The following is a 15903-nucleotide window of genomic DNA, read 5'->3' as shown; positions in this document are numbered from 1 at the left end:
TCATCTGGTTGGAGCTGGAAGTGAAGCGTTTCCTATGTGTGACGTCACACCGACTTCTCTGATACAGTCACCAGTTTGACCCAATGACCTCCTGGTCTTAGATCAGGAAAACAAGTATTTTTCGCCTCCTTTTCAGAATGGGGAAAAATAAGGTTTTTTGAACGATGACAAACGTTTAAAAAAAAAAAACGTTCGGGTGGATTTTAGAACCGGTTCAGGTCTGAAGAGCTTTAAAGAAGCAAAAATGAATTAGACCCAGAGACCTGAAGACATTTTATCCACACGGGTCAAATTGACCCAGCAGTTTCTATCAAGCTATGATGACATGCAGAAGAAAAACCAAGGATGATGTGAGCGGGGATTGTTTCTTTTATTTCCGGCTGGTCATCTTTTCGGAGTCCTCCGCTGAAATGTAAAAACGATGACATACTGAGTGTAAACAAAAACACTGAAGTCACACAGATGCAGTGTAACAGCTCTCCTTTAAATAACACAAACAAGGTAACACTTCAGAATAAATAAAGAACTACTTCCTGCTGATCAGGAGGGAACGTTCTGCCCGGCCTGAGTTCATCCTATGAACATTGTTCTTTGCTGTTTTAAGGCTTGGAAACAAATTCTGTGAATGAAGCTCAGCATTCCAAATAAAAACAGAATTCCCATCAGAATCAGCAGCAAACTGTTGGGAAAATACTGGAATTCACAGCTAAAATACGGCGCGTCAAGTACTTTCTAAACAAGATAACCCTGTAAATGTCCCACTCCTGGTGTGCAGCAGCAGTTTTCCTGCTCCGTTTGCTGAATCTTGCAGCTCCTCCGTCTGAACTCTTCCCTCATCTTCTAGCTGACCGGGTCGACCACTAGAACTTTACATTCCCTCTTGGCGATCTTGTCCAACGACAGAAGGCTTTTGTCCTGCGGCGGGAGGTACAGCGGCCGGCCCACCGGAGACCCGACGGGAGGGGTTATGGCCCGCCGCTCCATGGCACTGCCCGTCCTGCCGTGCAAACACGCACACACACATGCATGTATTTACACACACAGGTGCATGCATGTGCACACAAACACACATGTGCGTACACACAAACAGGCATGTTAAACGTGTCAATAAGGTCAATAGATGCGACGCTGCACGGCATTCCGCGTCACCTCATGATGTGCGAACGGGACGGCTGCTGGTGGGAGAAGGACTGAGATCGACCCAAGCTGGCCTGGTGTCGGTCCAAAAGGTCTCGAACCGCCGGGCTGGACGGACTGTTTTTACCTGAGACGAGAGGAGAGGACATGAGTGAGATTTTATTTTATCCATGATCTCATGAATGTTTTAGAAAGTTCAAACATGGAACAGACAGGAAGCTGCTGCACTATCGCAGGTTCAACCCTGTCAACTACAGAAAGACTTGATATACAGATGCTAAAATGAACAATTAAAGTGTTTTATATTTAGAAAAGAAAATACAACATTTCTCTCAAACCTCTTTTCATGGTCAATTCGTGTTGATTGACCAATCAAGTCACAGCATTGCAGTTATGTAACTCCTGGAGGATTCTGAGCTAATGCAGTTTCAAATAGGCCCCTCCCCCCTGCTGGATACATGTTGAGGTACAATTCTTACGTGACAGGGGCCGAGCATCGGGTGGCGGGTTAGACACGGAAGCGGTGAACTGCAGCTTCAACTTCATGTGCTGACTCAGCTGAAAGAGAGCAGAAGAGGTCAGGAGGCGTTCCTGAAGGGGAGGAGCAGTACCACCGGAGCCCACGCACCTCGTAGAGTCCGGGCCGGAGGATCTGGAAGGCCACGCTGAAGGACAGAGTGCTTCCTTTACGGCAGTGACCCAAGTTACTGAGCGGCGAGTGGCACACCACTGCCGCCAGCGCCGTGTCCTCCCCCTGACCCCGCCCTGAGCGCAAAAACAACATCACAGGGAGGATGGAGCGGGTGCTCAGCAGTCAAAGTGGAACTTCAGAAGTCTGCTGCAGAGCATCAAAATGGACTTTCTTCTCGTTCTGCGGCTGCCTTAACCCTTGTGCTATCCTATGACCACACCCTTACATTGACGTGTTCTGCCTACCATGACAAAGGTGGATGAAGGTGGAAAGATTTCATGTAATCCATGGACATCAGTGAAGATCACTAATCATTGAAGAAAAAAGGTTCAGTGCACTGTCTAGTGGGTCTAGATGACCCAACTCCCAACATTAAAGTGCCTAGAATAGCACAAGGGTTACTGAACTTTTATTTCTGGGCTTTTCTCAGTTCACTTTTCCTTTCAGAATTCTCAGACTGAACATCAAACCCTCAAAGCATCTGAAGTTTCTAAAGAGCAGAGCGGTACAGAGCAAAGCTTTTAGAGGGAAAGCAGACCGACCCTCCGGAGTCCAGACGAGCCGCACGGCCAGGAAGTCCTGCAGGTTGTTCAGGAGAACATATCGGACCCGGAAGTGCTCCTTCACTCTGACCATGCTCGGACAGCTGGCGGTCATGACGAAGCGCGGCTGGTCCAAACGGATGCTGGGCAGCCTACGGGAGGTGGGAGGAGCTTTGTTACCTTTTTTAAACATTTCAGCAGGAAACTGAGAAACTTGCAGCTGAGGCTGGTGCTGCAACGCTGTTTGCAGCGTTTGCTTTCTTCTTACAAGTAACCTTTGGGACTACTTGTTCTGCAGTTTTCACCTGTAGTGCGTGTAGATGCAGTTAGTGAAAGGCATCTTGGGAGTGGACCACTGCAGCACAGCCACCAGAGGAACCTCCAGCCCCTGAAACCAACACAGCCACAGTGAACAAGAGCAGAGCAGGTCCGTCTGTCTGAAAAAGGTTTGTTACAGTTCTGGAGTGTTACTGTTCGGCTGAAGATGGTGTTCAAGTTTTAAAGTTTCTGGTTTCCGTTAACATTTGAAAAGTTTAGGAAAAATAGATTCTTCACATTTAAATGATCTTCCATGAAATCCCGTTTAAAAGGCAGTTTGAAAGATTCTGACGATATTTTCCAGAGGATGAAGATTCAATAAAACAGCATGGCGGTACAATGGTTATCACTCTCACCTCACACCAAGATAACCCGGTTCAAATAACAGAAGTGATCTTTCTGTACAGAGTTTGCACTTTTCCTAGGCCACAAACATGAACAATTGCAGGTCCCTAAATCCAGGCCTCGATGGCCGGTGTCCTACATGTTTTCCAACCAACCTGCCATTGAGGCTCCTTATTGGCTAAACACACCTGATCCAGGTAATCAGCAGCAAATAAGGCAGGATTTCTGGAAAAACCAGCAGGACACCGGCCCTCAATGCCTGGATTTCATGATAAAAAAGGAAATAATTGCAAAACCTGACACCTGCAGGAACAGATGGTTGGTTATTATGTAAAGCAAAGTAATTTGTTGGATGAAAATATCCAAAAACATCAAACCTCGTTCGACTCCTCTTGAAGTGTATCATTCAGATGGAGCTGGAACAGGAAGTCATGCTCTTCCAAAGCACTGAGCATGCTGGGAAGACGGCAGGCCCGGCTGTCCATGTGGCAGAAAGACGCCATGCCAACCTCACCTGATTGGTGGCTGTGGGGAGAAACATCAACAACCATGTTTGTGGTTAATCATGAACGTCTGTCTTGTTGTAGCTGTAGCTGATGCAGCAAGCTAACAAATAACTCAAAAGCATCATCATACTTGTGACCCATGGTTTTTCTCTCGACATCAGAGATTTCAGAAACATGTAAAAACAACTGTAAAAAAAAAACTTCACGTTCATCAGAATGTTGGTTCTGGTTCTTTTGGGTTTTTCTGTTTTCTTTCATCTCTCTCATGGCTTTGGGCGCGTCAAAACATTCAATTCCAGCAGGACATTCCAGTTTTTTTAACGTTTTTTTGTAGTATTGTTTACATAGTTGCTACATTTCACTTATAAAAGATTGTTCTTTAATTGTCTTTCCAGTTTTTTGGTTTTTGTTTATTCTTAAAGTTACATGACAGATACTCCACTATGTCTTCAGCATTCACATGCATTTTCACAGGGAATGTCGTTTTCCTGCTTTTATTTCTTTTATTGCATAAAAAGTTTCAAATTTAACATTTTACTGTTGAAAAAGAAAAAAAACTTGAAAACTATTATTTCCACGACAAAATCAATCTAAAGACAAGACAACAATTGTGTCACAATGACGGCACCTTTTTACATACCTGCTGTTGCCCCGCCCATTTTCTCAGGTGGTTTCTGCATTGGATTTCAGAATCCCAGTTTCATTGACGCAGACACAAAAGACCAAAGCATTTCGGGGGTGTTTGGTTTTGATCATTTTGCATTAATGAGTGGAAAAACATTCAGAAATATCGTAAAGCTGGGTTTGGCTAAAAATGTGAACAGCTCTGAAGCAAACCAACGTTTTTTATGCATTACTTGTCTTTAAGTTTTTTTTTCATTCCCTGAGAGGTTTAATTTAATGCTCACAATTAGAATTTTGTGTTTTCCCTCGGGTTGTGTATCTTTCTCTCTGACATGAGTCCATACGGTTCCTCATACATGGTCACCAAATCCATTCATACAAGATTCAACCAACGATGTGGCGATACAAAACAGTCCACTTCTTTTACTTAAAGGGAGACAATCTAAATATATACATTTTCATCTGGCGTTCATGAAAATGGTTTTAGCAGAGAAAGTCTTGTGTTTTTCTTACAATCTTTTTATTTTAAGCAACAAAATCAAAAAGTCTTAAGAACGTAGCAGCTTTGAACATAAAAAACGGCCAATTTTGGGTATTTTAGACCGTTATACTCTGTGGTTTCAAAAAATGGGTCACATTAATTTATTCAGCTTTGTTTGCAGTGCTGTGGAACAAAAAAGGGTCATCACATGTTTAATGTACACACATCCCTCCCTGTGGTTCACCTTAAGCCAACTGGAATGGACCTGACTCGGTAGAAGCAAGCATGTGATTGGACGTCTATTTGTTGCATTCAGTGTACATCAAAAGGTAAAGAGTAGAAACCAAACAGGAAGAGGAACTGAGAAGCTTACCAGAAACTAGTTCTTTACTTCCTGGTTGATTTTAGAGCTTTTAACCAACATAATCTTGCTGATCTGTGGTTTTGAACTGATACTGCTGTAACTGTATGTGTTTCTTTTACATCCCCGTGTTTTGTGTCTTACTGCTAAATGCCACATCATGTTTAGTCTAAATGTACAGGTATGGAAATCAGGGATGTCACCTCATCACCTTACAGTAATGTGGTTTTGTTCCAAACAAAAGTGTCCAGAGGCTAAAGAATAGTTTTTTTTCTCTTCATTTTTTTGTTTCTTGTTTAATTTTCGTTGCTGGTGAAGCTGCAAAGCATTGACCGTTCTGATTTTATTGGTACTCAAAGATGTGGATTATTAGGGGCGTGTCTGTTTGATTGACTGTTGAAGGAGGCGGAGTAAACGCTTTGTGTTCCCCGTTCATAATAACACTGAAGTCCTTCCTCTAAATGTTCCTCCTTGTTTCTTCATTTATGGCAGCATCCGCAAACAGCAGATGATCTTTGTCAGGGATCACTAAGATATTGATGCTGCTAAAAGAATGAAAAATCTGTTCAAAATGAAACATACAAATGTGTCATTCAGTTCCAAATGAAACTCCAGAGTTTATCATCACGTTTTCTGTTTTCTCCCTCGGGATCAAAATAATGGAGATACTGTTGGGACACTGACTGAGGATGATGAAGGAGGAACTAATCTGGGTAGGTTTAAATTACCTCAATCCTTTTTTGGTTCATCATTTTTGAAAGAAGGGTAATTTTGTAAGACATGAAATGAGGCTCAGAGGACGTTTCAGCAGCATAAATGTTGCTGGGTAAAGCAAAAGGCCACAGACCTGCAGCTCAACAAACCATCCCAGTGTTCTGAAAACAGCAGCAGGACACACGTTTGAAAGGCTGTGGAAAGTCAAGGGTTGGTGATTTATGAGCAACCAGACTGCTGAGGACCCAGGACAACAACATGACAACAAAAACACAACAAACCAGTCCAAAACACACAAAAGCAATTTACTAAAAGATCCTACATCAAACTGCAGATGATACAAAAATGAGAGGCAGAGCTCACAATGTGACCAAAGAGCAACACAATGTAAAAAATGTTACACAACAGAAAGCAACAACGACGTTTAATGTCCAAAAAGAAAACGATACAAACATGAGCGTCAAGATTTAAAGAACGGAATGATGTCACACACAGGGAACCAATCACCGTCGACAGTGTCGGTCCAATACGTACCACACGTTGTCCACCAGAAGCACGGAGCCGTCAGGCATCATGGGAAGATAGGAGGCGTTGAGGTTGGGTAAAATGCGAGCATCTCGGATGTTTACCTCCTCCTGAGACGACTCATTCAGTACTGCGAAGCAGAAAGACAACAGATGTGTGTGCGCCCTCTGCTGGAAGGAGGACCATTCTACATGTTCAGATGGAGCCTCAGCTCTGAAGAAGAGGTCTTCTAGGAGTCACCTAACAGTCAATGTGAAAGCCCGTTCCATACATAGAGTATGCACTTTATTTTTTATACATTTACGAACGGTGGTGTAGCGGTATGCACTCTTGTTTAAGAGGGGCTGGTTTAAATCCTCGTTGGGTTCTTTCTGTGTGGAGTTTGCATGTTCTTCCTCCAAAAACATGCTTCAGTGGTAAACTGTTGGTCCCGCTGTGGTCCTATGATGGACGGAGGAACTGGAGGAGGAAGAATTTAGGACCAGACTGACCTTTGAGGACGAGGAGGTGTTTCCCTGAAACTGTCATCTGCTTGCAGCGGACAGTGGGAGGCGGCAGCACAGTCAGCGTGGTGCTCACTGCAGAGGAGAGAAGTGGTAAAAGCGAGCTTCTTTCATCTCAGAGGAACATTTCCAGGCAGAATCAGAAGTAAAAGCAAAATCAAAGTGATGAGGGTATGTGATGTCATGATGTATCCAAGACAGATACCAAAATGTGAGGAATTGTCAGAAAGTACAAGTAAGACTAAACAGGCTGTGTTTAAAATGATTCAAGTCTTTACTAGTGCAATAGATCCTCCTAGAATTCATCTCGCTGTGATGAAATGAACACAATGAAAGCAGAATAAAACAGTGGAGAGCTGAAGCTATGAGAAGGTTCTCTTTGGCTAGTGGTTGAAACAGACTAAAATACGGAACAGAAAACATGTTGACTTTAATACAGAGTGAGCTACAGAGCTGCGTTTAGTCGCTTTTGGGTCATCTTATCTGATATTAGTGGATTAAAAGAGCTAATATTTAGACTCACAAGTAAGGGATACTGCCGTGGAAGTGTTCATTATCAGAAATTAATGTAGGCCGGGGAACCCTGAACAGTCTGACACGAAGTGTGTTAATATTGATGCACACTTTGAAGGTCATTAACCCGCTTACACCATGGTCACTTGCAAAATCAATAAATATAAAATCAGTTTTTAGTACTTTATTCTTGTTATTTTTTTCAGTTTGGATCGCTTTTTGGACAAAAAAAGGACTATTTGTTACGTAGGTGTGGCGTTACCGTGACAACGCGCCGCTTAGCCAAGTGAGCTGAGACGGACTTCAACTTCAGCAGCAAAGGAAAGTAATAGAAATGCTGATGGTCATGATGTGCCAAATAAAGCATAAGTTCAGAGAGAAAGTTCAGCTCCTTGATGAAGCTAATGTTTGTTTTAAAGAAGCCAGAGCAGTGATACAGAACATTTGAGCTATGTGACCGGAACTACTTTTTTAGGTGTGCATTATCCCTGTTGATTATTACTTTTTTGAATCCACACCCAGCAGCCAATCAGAATTGAGTATTCACCCAGACCATGGGATAATTTTAAATAAATATTCTTGGTGAAGTTTTAACAAACACAAAAACCACACAAACAACATTTGAGCGACAAATTCATGAAGTCCTGAATTTTAAAAGGATCACCATAGATTTTAAAGTCACTGTCTGATCATCTTTTGATGGATTCTAAAAGTGTTTCCAGTGGTTTTTTATTTATGATTATGCCGTTTTTACCCAAAATCAAAAACATCTGTCGTTTTCTGCAGAGCGGCAGAAGTTTTTATCTCTGAGTTGTGGGCAGGACCGTTGGTACGGAGTAAGCCTGCCCCACTACTCATCTTTCATCTATTTACATTCTCTCCCGCTAGCTTACAGCCTCTCACACCCCCAACCTCACACTGGCAGTTCAACAAAAATGGTGAGCAGTATCAGAGCTACGCAGCCGTACAAGTTAGTCTAATATATGTTTGGGTCTGTAATGCTATGAAGACAACAGATTCCTGCTTTAATGATGATGATGATGGAGACTCTATATGCGATGTTTATTTTTATATCTATGAACTGGATGCAGTGCAAAGCAGAATGCATGGTGGTGATGCTCCTACCCTGAGCTTTAAAGGTGTTCAGGTCATGTCTGAAGGTGTGTGTGGGCTCTCGCTGCTGCAGGACGCTCAGGTATCCCAGCTCCTGCACCTCCGCCTTCTCTGCCTCCTTCTTCCACACGGTGACCATCACCTGCAGAACGACACAACAGCTGAGTGCAGACGCCGCGGCGGTGGCCAGCTGAACCCCCCCAGATGTTTGTGGAGCCCGATGCTCTGAAATGTTTTTCCTCCTACAGACACAAAATGCAAACGTTTCCCAAACTGATCTAAATGAATGTTTTTAGTTCAGGGACACGTTTGATAATCCGTCAAACAAACGTTAATGTAATTCCAATAGATACGACGCAAAGCTGCTTTTCTCTGCAACAGGACGACGGATTTAAGTAGATCACGTATGTAAAGTGTTGCATATCAGCGCAAGGCTGCTTTGCTCCGTTTCAGAGACCAATGGAATTACATTCATTAGGTAAAGGGTGGAAGAGTTAAGGTAGAAAGAATGTCAACAGTGTGTACATGCTGTGTACACACTGGGGCAAGTGTCACATGTTCAAGAAATTGTTCCAGGCTTTTTCTTTTCATAGCTCTATTCCGATATATGAAAGACTCTGTGTCATAGGATTCTAGCTGCGCACAAACCGCAAATATTCATTTCTCCTTCATGATCAAACAGTTTGTACATCAGTGAATTTAAAAGGTCACAAACAAATCCAGGTCTCTGATTGGTCAAAGTTCAACTGGTTTAACTTTCAATGCGCGCTTTGTAGGTAGATCCCGAAAACAAACTTAAAAACCTGTGTGGCGGCGCGTAACCGCAAGTTTTAAACACGGAAATCACACATTTAATCAGCGCGTTTACGTAGATGTTTCACTGGAAGTGGCTGCTGATGCGTACGTTGCTGAGGCCGCTGTGAGAGTCGGATCAGAATCTAAAGAAAACGGTGGCAGGGTCAGATTAACAGATTGGTTTGGCACATTCTGCAGTTGATTTGACTGAACTGCCTGGGTTCTTTGCTGTGCAGCTTCAGAATATGAACACGGACAGAGAGGCCCTGAAAGCCCACGCTCTGCCCAGAGACCGAAACCTGCTGACCGGAACCATCTGCAGGTCACCAGAGAAGAGCGCCGCCCTGACCTTGACTTTCAGCGTGCTGACGGGGAGTTTGTCCAGAGACACGGTGAGCGGGAAGATCACTTCATCCGTCAGAACCACCGGCTCGTCCAGAGGAGACTGACAAGAAGAAAGAGCTGGCGTTAACCTCAAAGACGCAGAGAGCATCTTTGCTGAGTCAGCAGAGACGTTGCAGATTGCAGAATGAGTCCTGAAAACTTCCAAAAGAAAAATGCTGATAGGGAAACAAATGATAGGGCGAAATAAACAAAACAAATGCCTGGAAATGCACATTTACAGTGCTCAGCATAAATGAGTACACCCTCTTTAAAAAGCACTCATTTAATCAGTCGCTCAATGAACAAAAGAAAAAGTTCCAAACTTTCCACGAGGTTACGTTTTTTTAAACACCCCATAACATGAAATTAAGTTTAATGATCTAACTTAGATCACAAAATCTTCAGTTTTACTTAAATTGGTTGAAGCAAAAATGAATACACCCTGCAACAAAAACTACTACATCTAGTATTTGGTATGAGCTCCATGGTTTTTAAGGACAGCACCAAGTCTTCTAGGTATGGAATGAACACGTTGGTGACATACTGCAACATCTATCTTTTTCCTTTCTTCAAGCAGAACCTCTTTTAGAGCCTGGATGGAGAGTGATGCTCAACTTGTTCTTCAGAATTCCCCACAGGTGTTGGATTGGGTTCAGATCAGGGGACATACTTGGCCGTTCAGTCACCTTCAGCCTGTTCTTCTTTAGAAATGCAACATTAGCTTTAGACGTGTGTTTTGGATCATCGTTGTGCTTCACTACCAAGTGAATGAAGTGATAGCAGCATCTTGGGCTGTGCAATTACTGGGCAATTACCATATCAATAGCGAGCAATTAACACCACCCAGTGAGGGCCCTTGGGCAAGACCCTTAACACTACTGCCTCCCGTACGCGGTTTGGCTGCAGCTCACCGCTCCCCCAGGGGGATGGGTCAAATGCGGAGAAAAGAATTCCCTTTGTGGGATAAATACAGTATGATAAAATAAAACAACAAAAATAAAAACTTCTCCTTCGTTGTAGAGCCGTGCATTGTTGAGTTCATGGTACCATCAATGACATGCAACCCCCCCCACACACCAGCAGCACTCATGCAGCCCACATCAGGACACTGCCTCCACCGTGTTTCACTGTAGCCCCCATGCATTTGTCTTTGAAATCCTCACATACAGTTTTAAAAGCGTTAGGGTGATGAAAAACGGTGATCTTTGCCTCATCATTTCAGAGTATTGAGTCCCAGTAGTCCTCCTCTTCGTCAACATGGGCCCTAGCAAATTCTAGGCGTGTTTTTTGTGCACAGGCTTTAGGGGAGGCTTCCTTCGTGGACGATAACCATGCATGCCGTTCCTTTACAGTGAGCCCCGTGTGGCGTCACGGGAAACGGTCAGTTCAGTTTGGCCTTTTACTGCTTTAGCTAACTGCAGTGAACTTCCATGGGGATTTTCTTCAACCCTTCTCATCAGAAGACGCTCCTGTCGAGATGTAAGCTTCTGTGGACGTCTCTGTAAGATGGTTGCACTTCCATCTTTCTTACATTTTTGGATCACTTTTGCAATAGTATTTTGACTGATATGTAAAGCTTTGTGGATCTTCTTGTAGCCCTCATTTTGGTGCAAAGAAATGATTTCCTTTCTCAGATTTTGTGACATTTCTTTTCCATGGGGAGCCATTGCTGACAGCATGAAATGGGAAGGAGTTTTCTTTGTTAAGAAATGCCCTTTTATAGTAACCATGTGCCAGACACCTGTTAAATAATCATTAGTCTCACCTAAGGCTGCACGATATGAGGAGAACTCGTGGTGACGATATAACTTGGGTTATATGAACAAATGACCAAACAACCAAAAAACATCATTTGCAGCTGTTTAATTTGAATAAGAGCCAATATAACTTAAATTACACTCCAATGTCCTTGTTCACATGGGAGGCAAACATCTAACATAAAAAAAGCTCCAAAATAAAATAATTAATTAATAAAAGGGCTCCATCCGATTGGTCAAATGCATAAAGGGGTTTATTTGATTCGTTAAATACTTCAAGCTTCCATAAGATTGTTTTAGAACATTTAAGGTCACCTTTTATTGCCATTTTCGCCATCTTTTGCTACATGTATATTGCATAGCTGAACAATAAATCGCAATAACGATAAATTTGCGATTTATAGTGCAGGCCTAGCGCTGGACTCACTTGTGGTTGAATGCCTGTTAATTAGAATTAACCAAAGGTTTAAGGTTAAAGGTTTTTATGACAAATGTAGTGCGGGGTACTCATTTATGCTGAGCACTGTAAAAGCTGAAGTACACAGCAGAAGCTACATTTGCCTAACAAAGGTCAACAGAATAGAGTTGGGCGGGGCTAATAACCCGTAGGTCCCATTCCCAGGCGTCCTTATGCTTAATACTTGACCTCACATTAATAATGAATTCTCCCATTAAATGTGAGAAACTTGTCCGTCACCTGGAGTGTCTGCTGAATGGAATATAAACATGACTCATGACATGTTTGCTAAAGGAAAAAAAGGAATTTGAAATGAAAAATATGTTGTATGACAGAAATGTTAGAAGCAGGAAAGCGTCTTTGGTTACCAAAGGGCAGCTTCATAAACGAGGATCTGTGCTTTTTTTTTCAGCAGCTCTGCGGTCATTAAAATGTAAAACAAACAATAAAGTTAAGGGGGAAAGTGCTGCAAGCACAACTGCCCGGACTGTCTGCAGGCAAAAAATGGGCAAACCTGTAGAGGACATGCAGGTGAGCAGGAAATATGAGCCCGGAAGGCTCATGTTCATGCACATTACTTCCTGCTGCAGGTGATAGGTCATAGTGAACACTTCTAACACAAAGGCAAGTAAGGATGAAGTGGGTGAGACGCAGGCATGCTTTTATTTTTTCAACCTCCCAAACTCTACACATTGCTCAAGGAGCCCGTTAGTGCTGGTCACATGGACTGTGACTGCTCCTTTTGTTCAGCCGGACTGTTGGAAGTGAACAAATTAGACAAGCAGAGAGTCGTTTGTGTGGACACCTTACAGGTACAGCTTACGGCTCGTGGACACCTTTTGCGTGCCGCCGGTACACGCACCTCCCTAATGGTTAGAGTGTGGTTTAAGGACAGGGTATGTCAGCATCACCTGTCCGTCATAAGTGCTTGTAACTTACAATACCCTTACAAATACTTTATGATACAATTACCACGCGCCGACAATGGTACGTTCCATTTTCATGACATCCCTTAAGCTGGCCGCATGAGCCTGAAGGGAACTGCAAGACAAACCTGACCTCCCTCCTCTCTATGACCTTCCACGGACCCGGACAACCTAGAAACCTGGCTAAGTCCCCCGTACGGGTCCACGTACATTAGTCCCTGTGTGGGCAGCAAATAAGCTAAAGGGTCACAGGAGCGACCTTTCTCAAAGAACATTTTCATCCTTGATGTGTATTTAACCCTGAGAACAGAGCAACAGCTAGCTGTAGTCCTAAATGTTAGCATGTCTGTGGGGCAGACTGGCTCAGCAATGCCTCAACCTTCAGATTTCCACCCAGGTCAGGTTCAGAACACAGACTTTGGTTGGAGGTGAGAAACAGAAGCCTCATCTGGAGTCATGTACCTGAACAGGCGCCCTGCGGAACTCCCTCAGTGCCGTCCCAGAGGAGTTGTGGATGAGCAGCGGCTTGCAGTCCCTGAAGCTGCAGCAGCGGGAGTCCACCCTGCTGCCGAGAGCCGCGATGGCTGCTTCCGCCGCCGCAATATAGTCGTCCTCGCCATCCTCGTTGCCTTCGTCGCCGTAGTCATGGTGCTGATGGTGGTTGCCTCGATGCCGGCTGCTCTCTCCTGGACTCACGCTGGCCACGGCACACAAAGAGCCAGCCAGCTCCCGCCACGCACGGCTGCTGGCCGATTCTGTCCCAAACCCTTCTGTGAGGCCAACACTGCCCCCTGCTGGAAGGCAAATGACAGGGGCTCAGTCCAGGTTCAAGACCCACTCTAATGAAAATGCTGTTTTTAACATGTTGTAGCATTATATAAAGACAATTAAGTTTTCTGAGTATTTCTTTATTCCAATTCCAAAAACATGCTGTTTGAAAAAGTGTAGTGTTGTGATGCAGAAAAGAAGCTGGACATCACCCAGAGAAAAGGACTGCCAACTCCATCCAAATGAAGTCAATGCAGTCGCTATTTTTTCCCTGGTATGAATGTCGCGGGGCTGCACAGTGGCGCAGTGGTTAGCGCTCTTGTCTCACAGCAAGAAGGCCTCTGGTTCAAGTCCCGGCTGGGGGATCTGAAACAGAACATCAATGGGGGACCTTTCTGTGTGGAGTTTGCATGTTCTCCCCGTGTATGCGTGGGTTTTCTCCGGGGTCTCTGGCTTCCTCCCACCGTCCAAAAACATACTTCATAGGTTAATTGGCAACTCTAAATTGTCCCTAGGTGTGAGAGTGAATGGATGTGTGTTTTCTACCCTGCGACAGACTGGCAGCCTGTCCAGGTTGTCCCCTGCCTTCACCTACAAGTGGCCGGGATAGTCTCCAGCAGCCCCGCGACCCCGAAAGGGAAAAACGGTTACGAAAATGAACGAATGAATATGAATGTCGCCATGTTGGAGCCAGATGATGTCAGTAAGCAGTGACTGGTCCGAGTAGTTCTGGGTCATTGTTTCTATGGGAACCACTCTCCATTCCGGTGTGAGGTAGTTGGAAGTCCACATCCCTACCATTTGAAAAGTGGGCTACATGAAATCTGTCAATCAAACGTTATGAACGTTCGACACACGACCAAATTGTTTTGTTGAGGCATCTGTTTGGTCAATCTTTAACTTGAATAATTTAACTACAGAAAAAAAATTAAAAATGAGGATTATCAGGAACATGTACAAAAAAAAAAGGAAAACTAGGCAAGAATGGTTATTCTGACTAATAGAACGACTGAGTAACAGCTGTTTATTTCTCTATAGAAGTCTATGGGATTTTGGCTTCTTGGAGCCAGCGGTCACTTCCTGTTTGGAATAGAGCAACTCAGTCCAGTTGTCTTTTACAGTCAATATATGGGTCACAAGCTCCCTACTCTGCTCCATTCTGATGTTTTCCTCGTCTGAGCTGGAATCTGGATCAGAACTGTACATCTGAATAGCTGGGATATTGCTCACCATTTTTGTTGCACCCCTAATTTGGGGGTTTTGAGGGGCTGTAAGCTAGCAGAACTCAGAGCTTTCAGTACTGGGGAGGGGAAGTGGGGGTGGGGTTGTTCCACATCAACAGTACCGCCCACAACTCCCCAAAGGTGAGTTTCTAATTAAATCCTGCCGCTCTGCAGAAACTACGTCCTAGAAAACGACACAAATTATTGATTCAGGCTAAAAACAGCCAAATAATTAACAGACCACTAGGAACCCTTTGAAAAAAGAGGATTGGAGTGAAACTTTAAATGTACAACTACTGACACATGTAGGAGGTGTTGAGGGTCATCCTCCACAATCCTGTGTTAGATTTGAGGTTCTGTGAGGTTTGAACAAAATCCACTGGGACTCCTCGTTGGTTTATCTATGGGCCTCCATTTTCCTGACTTTTATCTCTTAATGTCAGCTTTTGTGCTGCTGTTTTTCTTCATAAAGGTTGTGTTTTTCTGACCATCCTCTGACCTTGTGGTTTTAAGAATAGCCTCTTTTTTTTTTTAAACATAGAAATGATCATCCAACACACAGAAGAGCGTCGTCATGATGATGATGATGATGATGATGATGCACGCAGACTTGGAGCCGTTTCCCACACTGATCCGCTTGTGTGGAATAAACATCCAGGATCGATCAGGCTGATCAGCTTTCAGAGCCGCAGCTCTGAAGGCCTGCGGCATCTTTAATAAGCGGGACAAATGGCGGCTCGGTTCGGGAACCGACCGAGTCCCACCGCGTTGGAAGTGTCAACCGTTACTCCAAAACCGTTACGCGGTCCATAACGACAAAAACAAACACGTGGGGGTCGCCCCCCCCCCCTCCTCTTACCGGGGCCCTGCTCGGTCGGTGTCCCCCCAGCGTCCCTGCAGCGCAGTACCAGCAGGAAGCGGACGGTCTCCCCCAGGTAGAGGTGGCTGCGGCGCGGCAGCGAGCGGTACCGGGCCGGGTCCGACAGGTCCGTGATGGGCACCGCCGGGAAGTACATGAAATACTCGCACTGAGACTCCATCATCTGCACCATGGCGACGGGTGGAGGAGGCTGAGCGGCACCAGGACCACCGTCAACGGACCCGGACCCGAACAATGAAACGCGGACTTCCTGATTTCACTTTCAAAATAAAAGCGACGTCACGCGGCTTTCTTCCTTCAACAACAGCGACCTCTAGTGGCCGCTAATAGGCCATCTGGG

The 15903-nt window shown here is 44.4% G+C and overlaps 1 protein-coding gene across 2 annotated transcripts; it reads right to left on the bottom strand.

Annotated features, from left to right (window-relative positions):
- Positions 1-351: 351 nt before the first annotated feature.
- c14h7orf43 (chromosome 14 C7orf43 homolog) lies at positions 352-15856 on the bottom strand. Of its 2 annotated transcripts, none has more exons than XM_011483851.3 (13): positions 15543-15856; positions 13155-13483; positions 9518-9613; positions 8386-8515; positions 6736-6822; positions 6254-6374; positions 3411-3558; positions 2676-2758; positions 2371-2522; positions 1766-1902; positions 1617-1695; positions 1150-1264; positions 352-997 (listed from the first exon to the last, which is right to left on the bottom strand). In XM_011483851.3, exons 1-13 carry the CDS (start codon positions 15733-15735, stop codon positions 841-843), a joined length of 1827 nt encoding a protein of 608 aa, XP_011482153.1. In that variant the 5' UTR covers positions 15736-15856; the 3' UTR covers positions 352-840. The 2 variants fall into 2 exon arrangements, with proteins under 2 accessions (XP_011482153.1, XP_004076807.1); XM_004076759.4 differs by having other exon boundaries at positions 13155-13486; positions 15543-15854.
- Between the last annotated feature and the right edge of the window lie 47 nt (positions 15857-15903).

This window comes from Oryzias latipes, chromosome 14 (genome assembly GCF_002234675.1).
Source record: "Oryzias latipes chromosome 14, ASM223467v1".
NCBI classification, from domain to species: Eukaryota; Metazoa; Chordata; class Actinopteri; order Beloniformes; family Adrianichthyidae; genus Oryzias; species Oryzias latipes.
This window is presented reverse-complemented; position numbering and strand designations above follow the sequence as displayed.

Coding starts and splice junctions, on each gene's coding strand:
- c14h7orf43 (XM_004076759.4), bottom strand. CDS start 15,735: ATGGTGCAGATGATGGAGTCTCAGTGCGAGTATTTCATGTACTTCCCG. Junction 13,487..15,542: donor ACCGACCGAGCAGGGCCCCG/GTAAGAGGAGGG, acceptor TTTGCCTTCCAG/CAGGGGGCAGTGTTGGCCTC. Junction 2,759..3,410: donor TTCAAGAGGAGTCGAACGAG/GTTTGATGTTTT, acceptor TGTTGGTTTCAG/GGGCTGGAGGTTCCTCTGGT.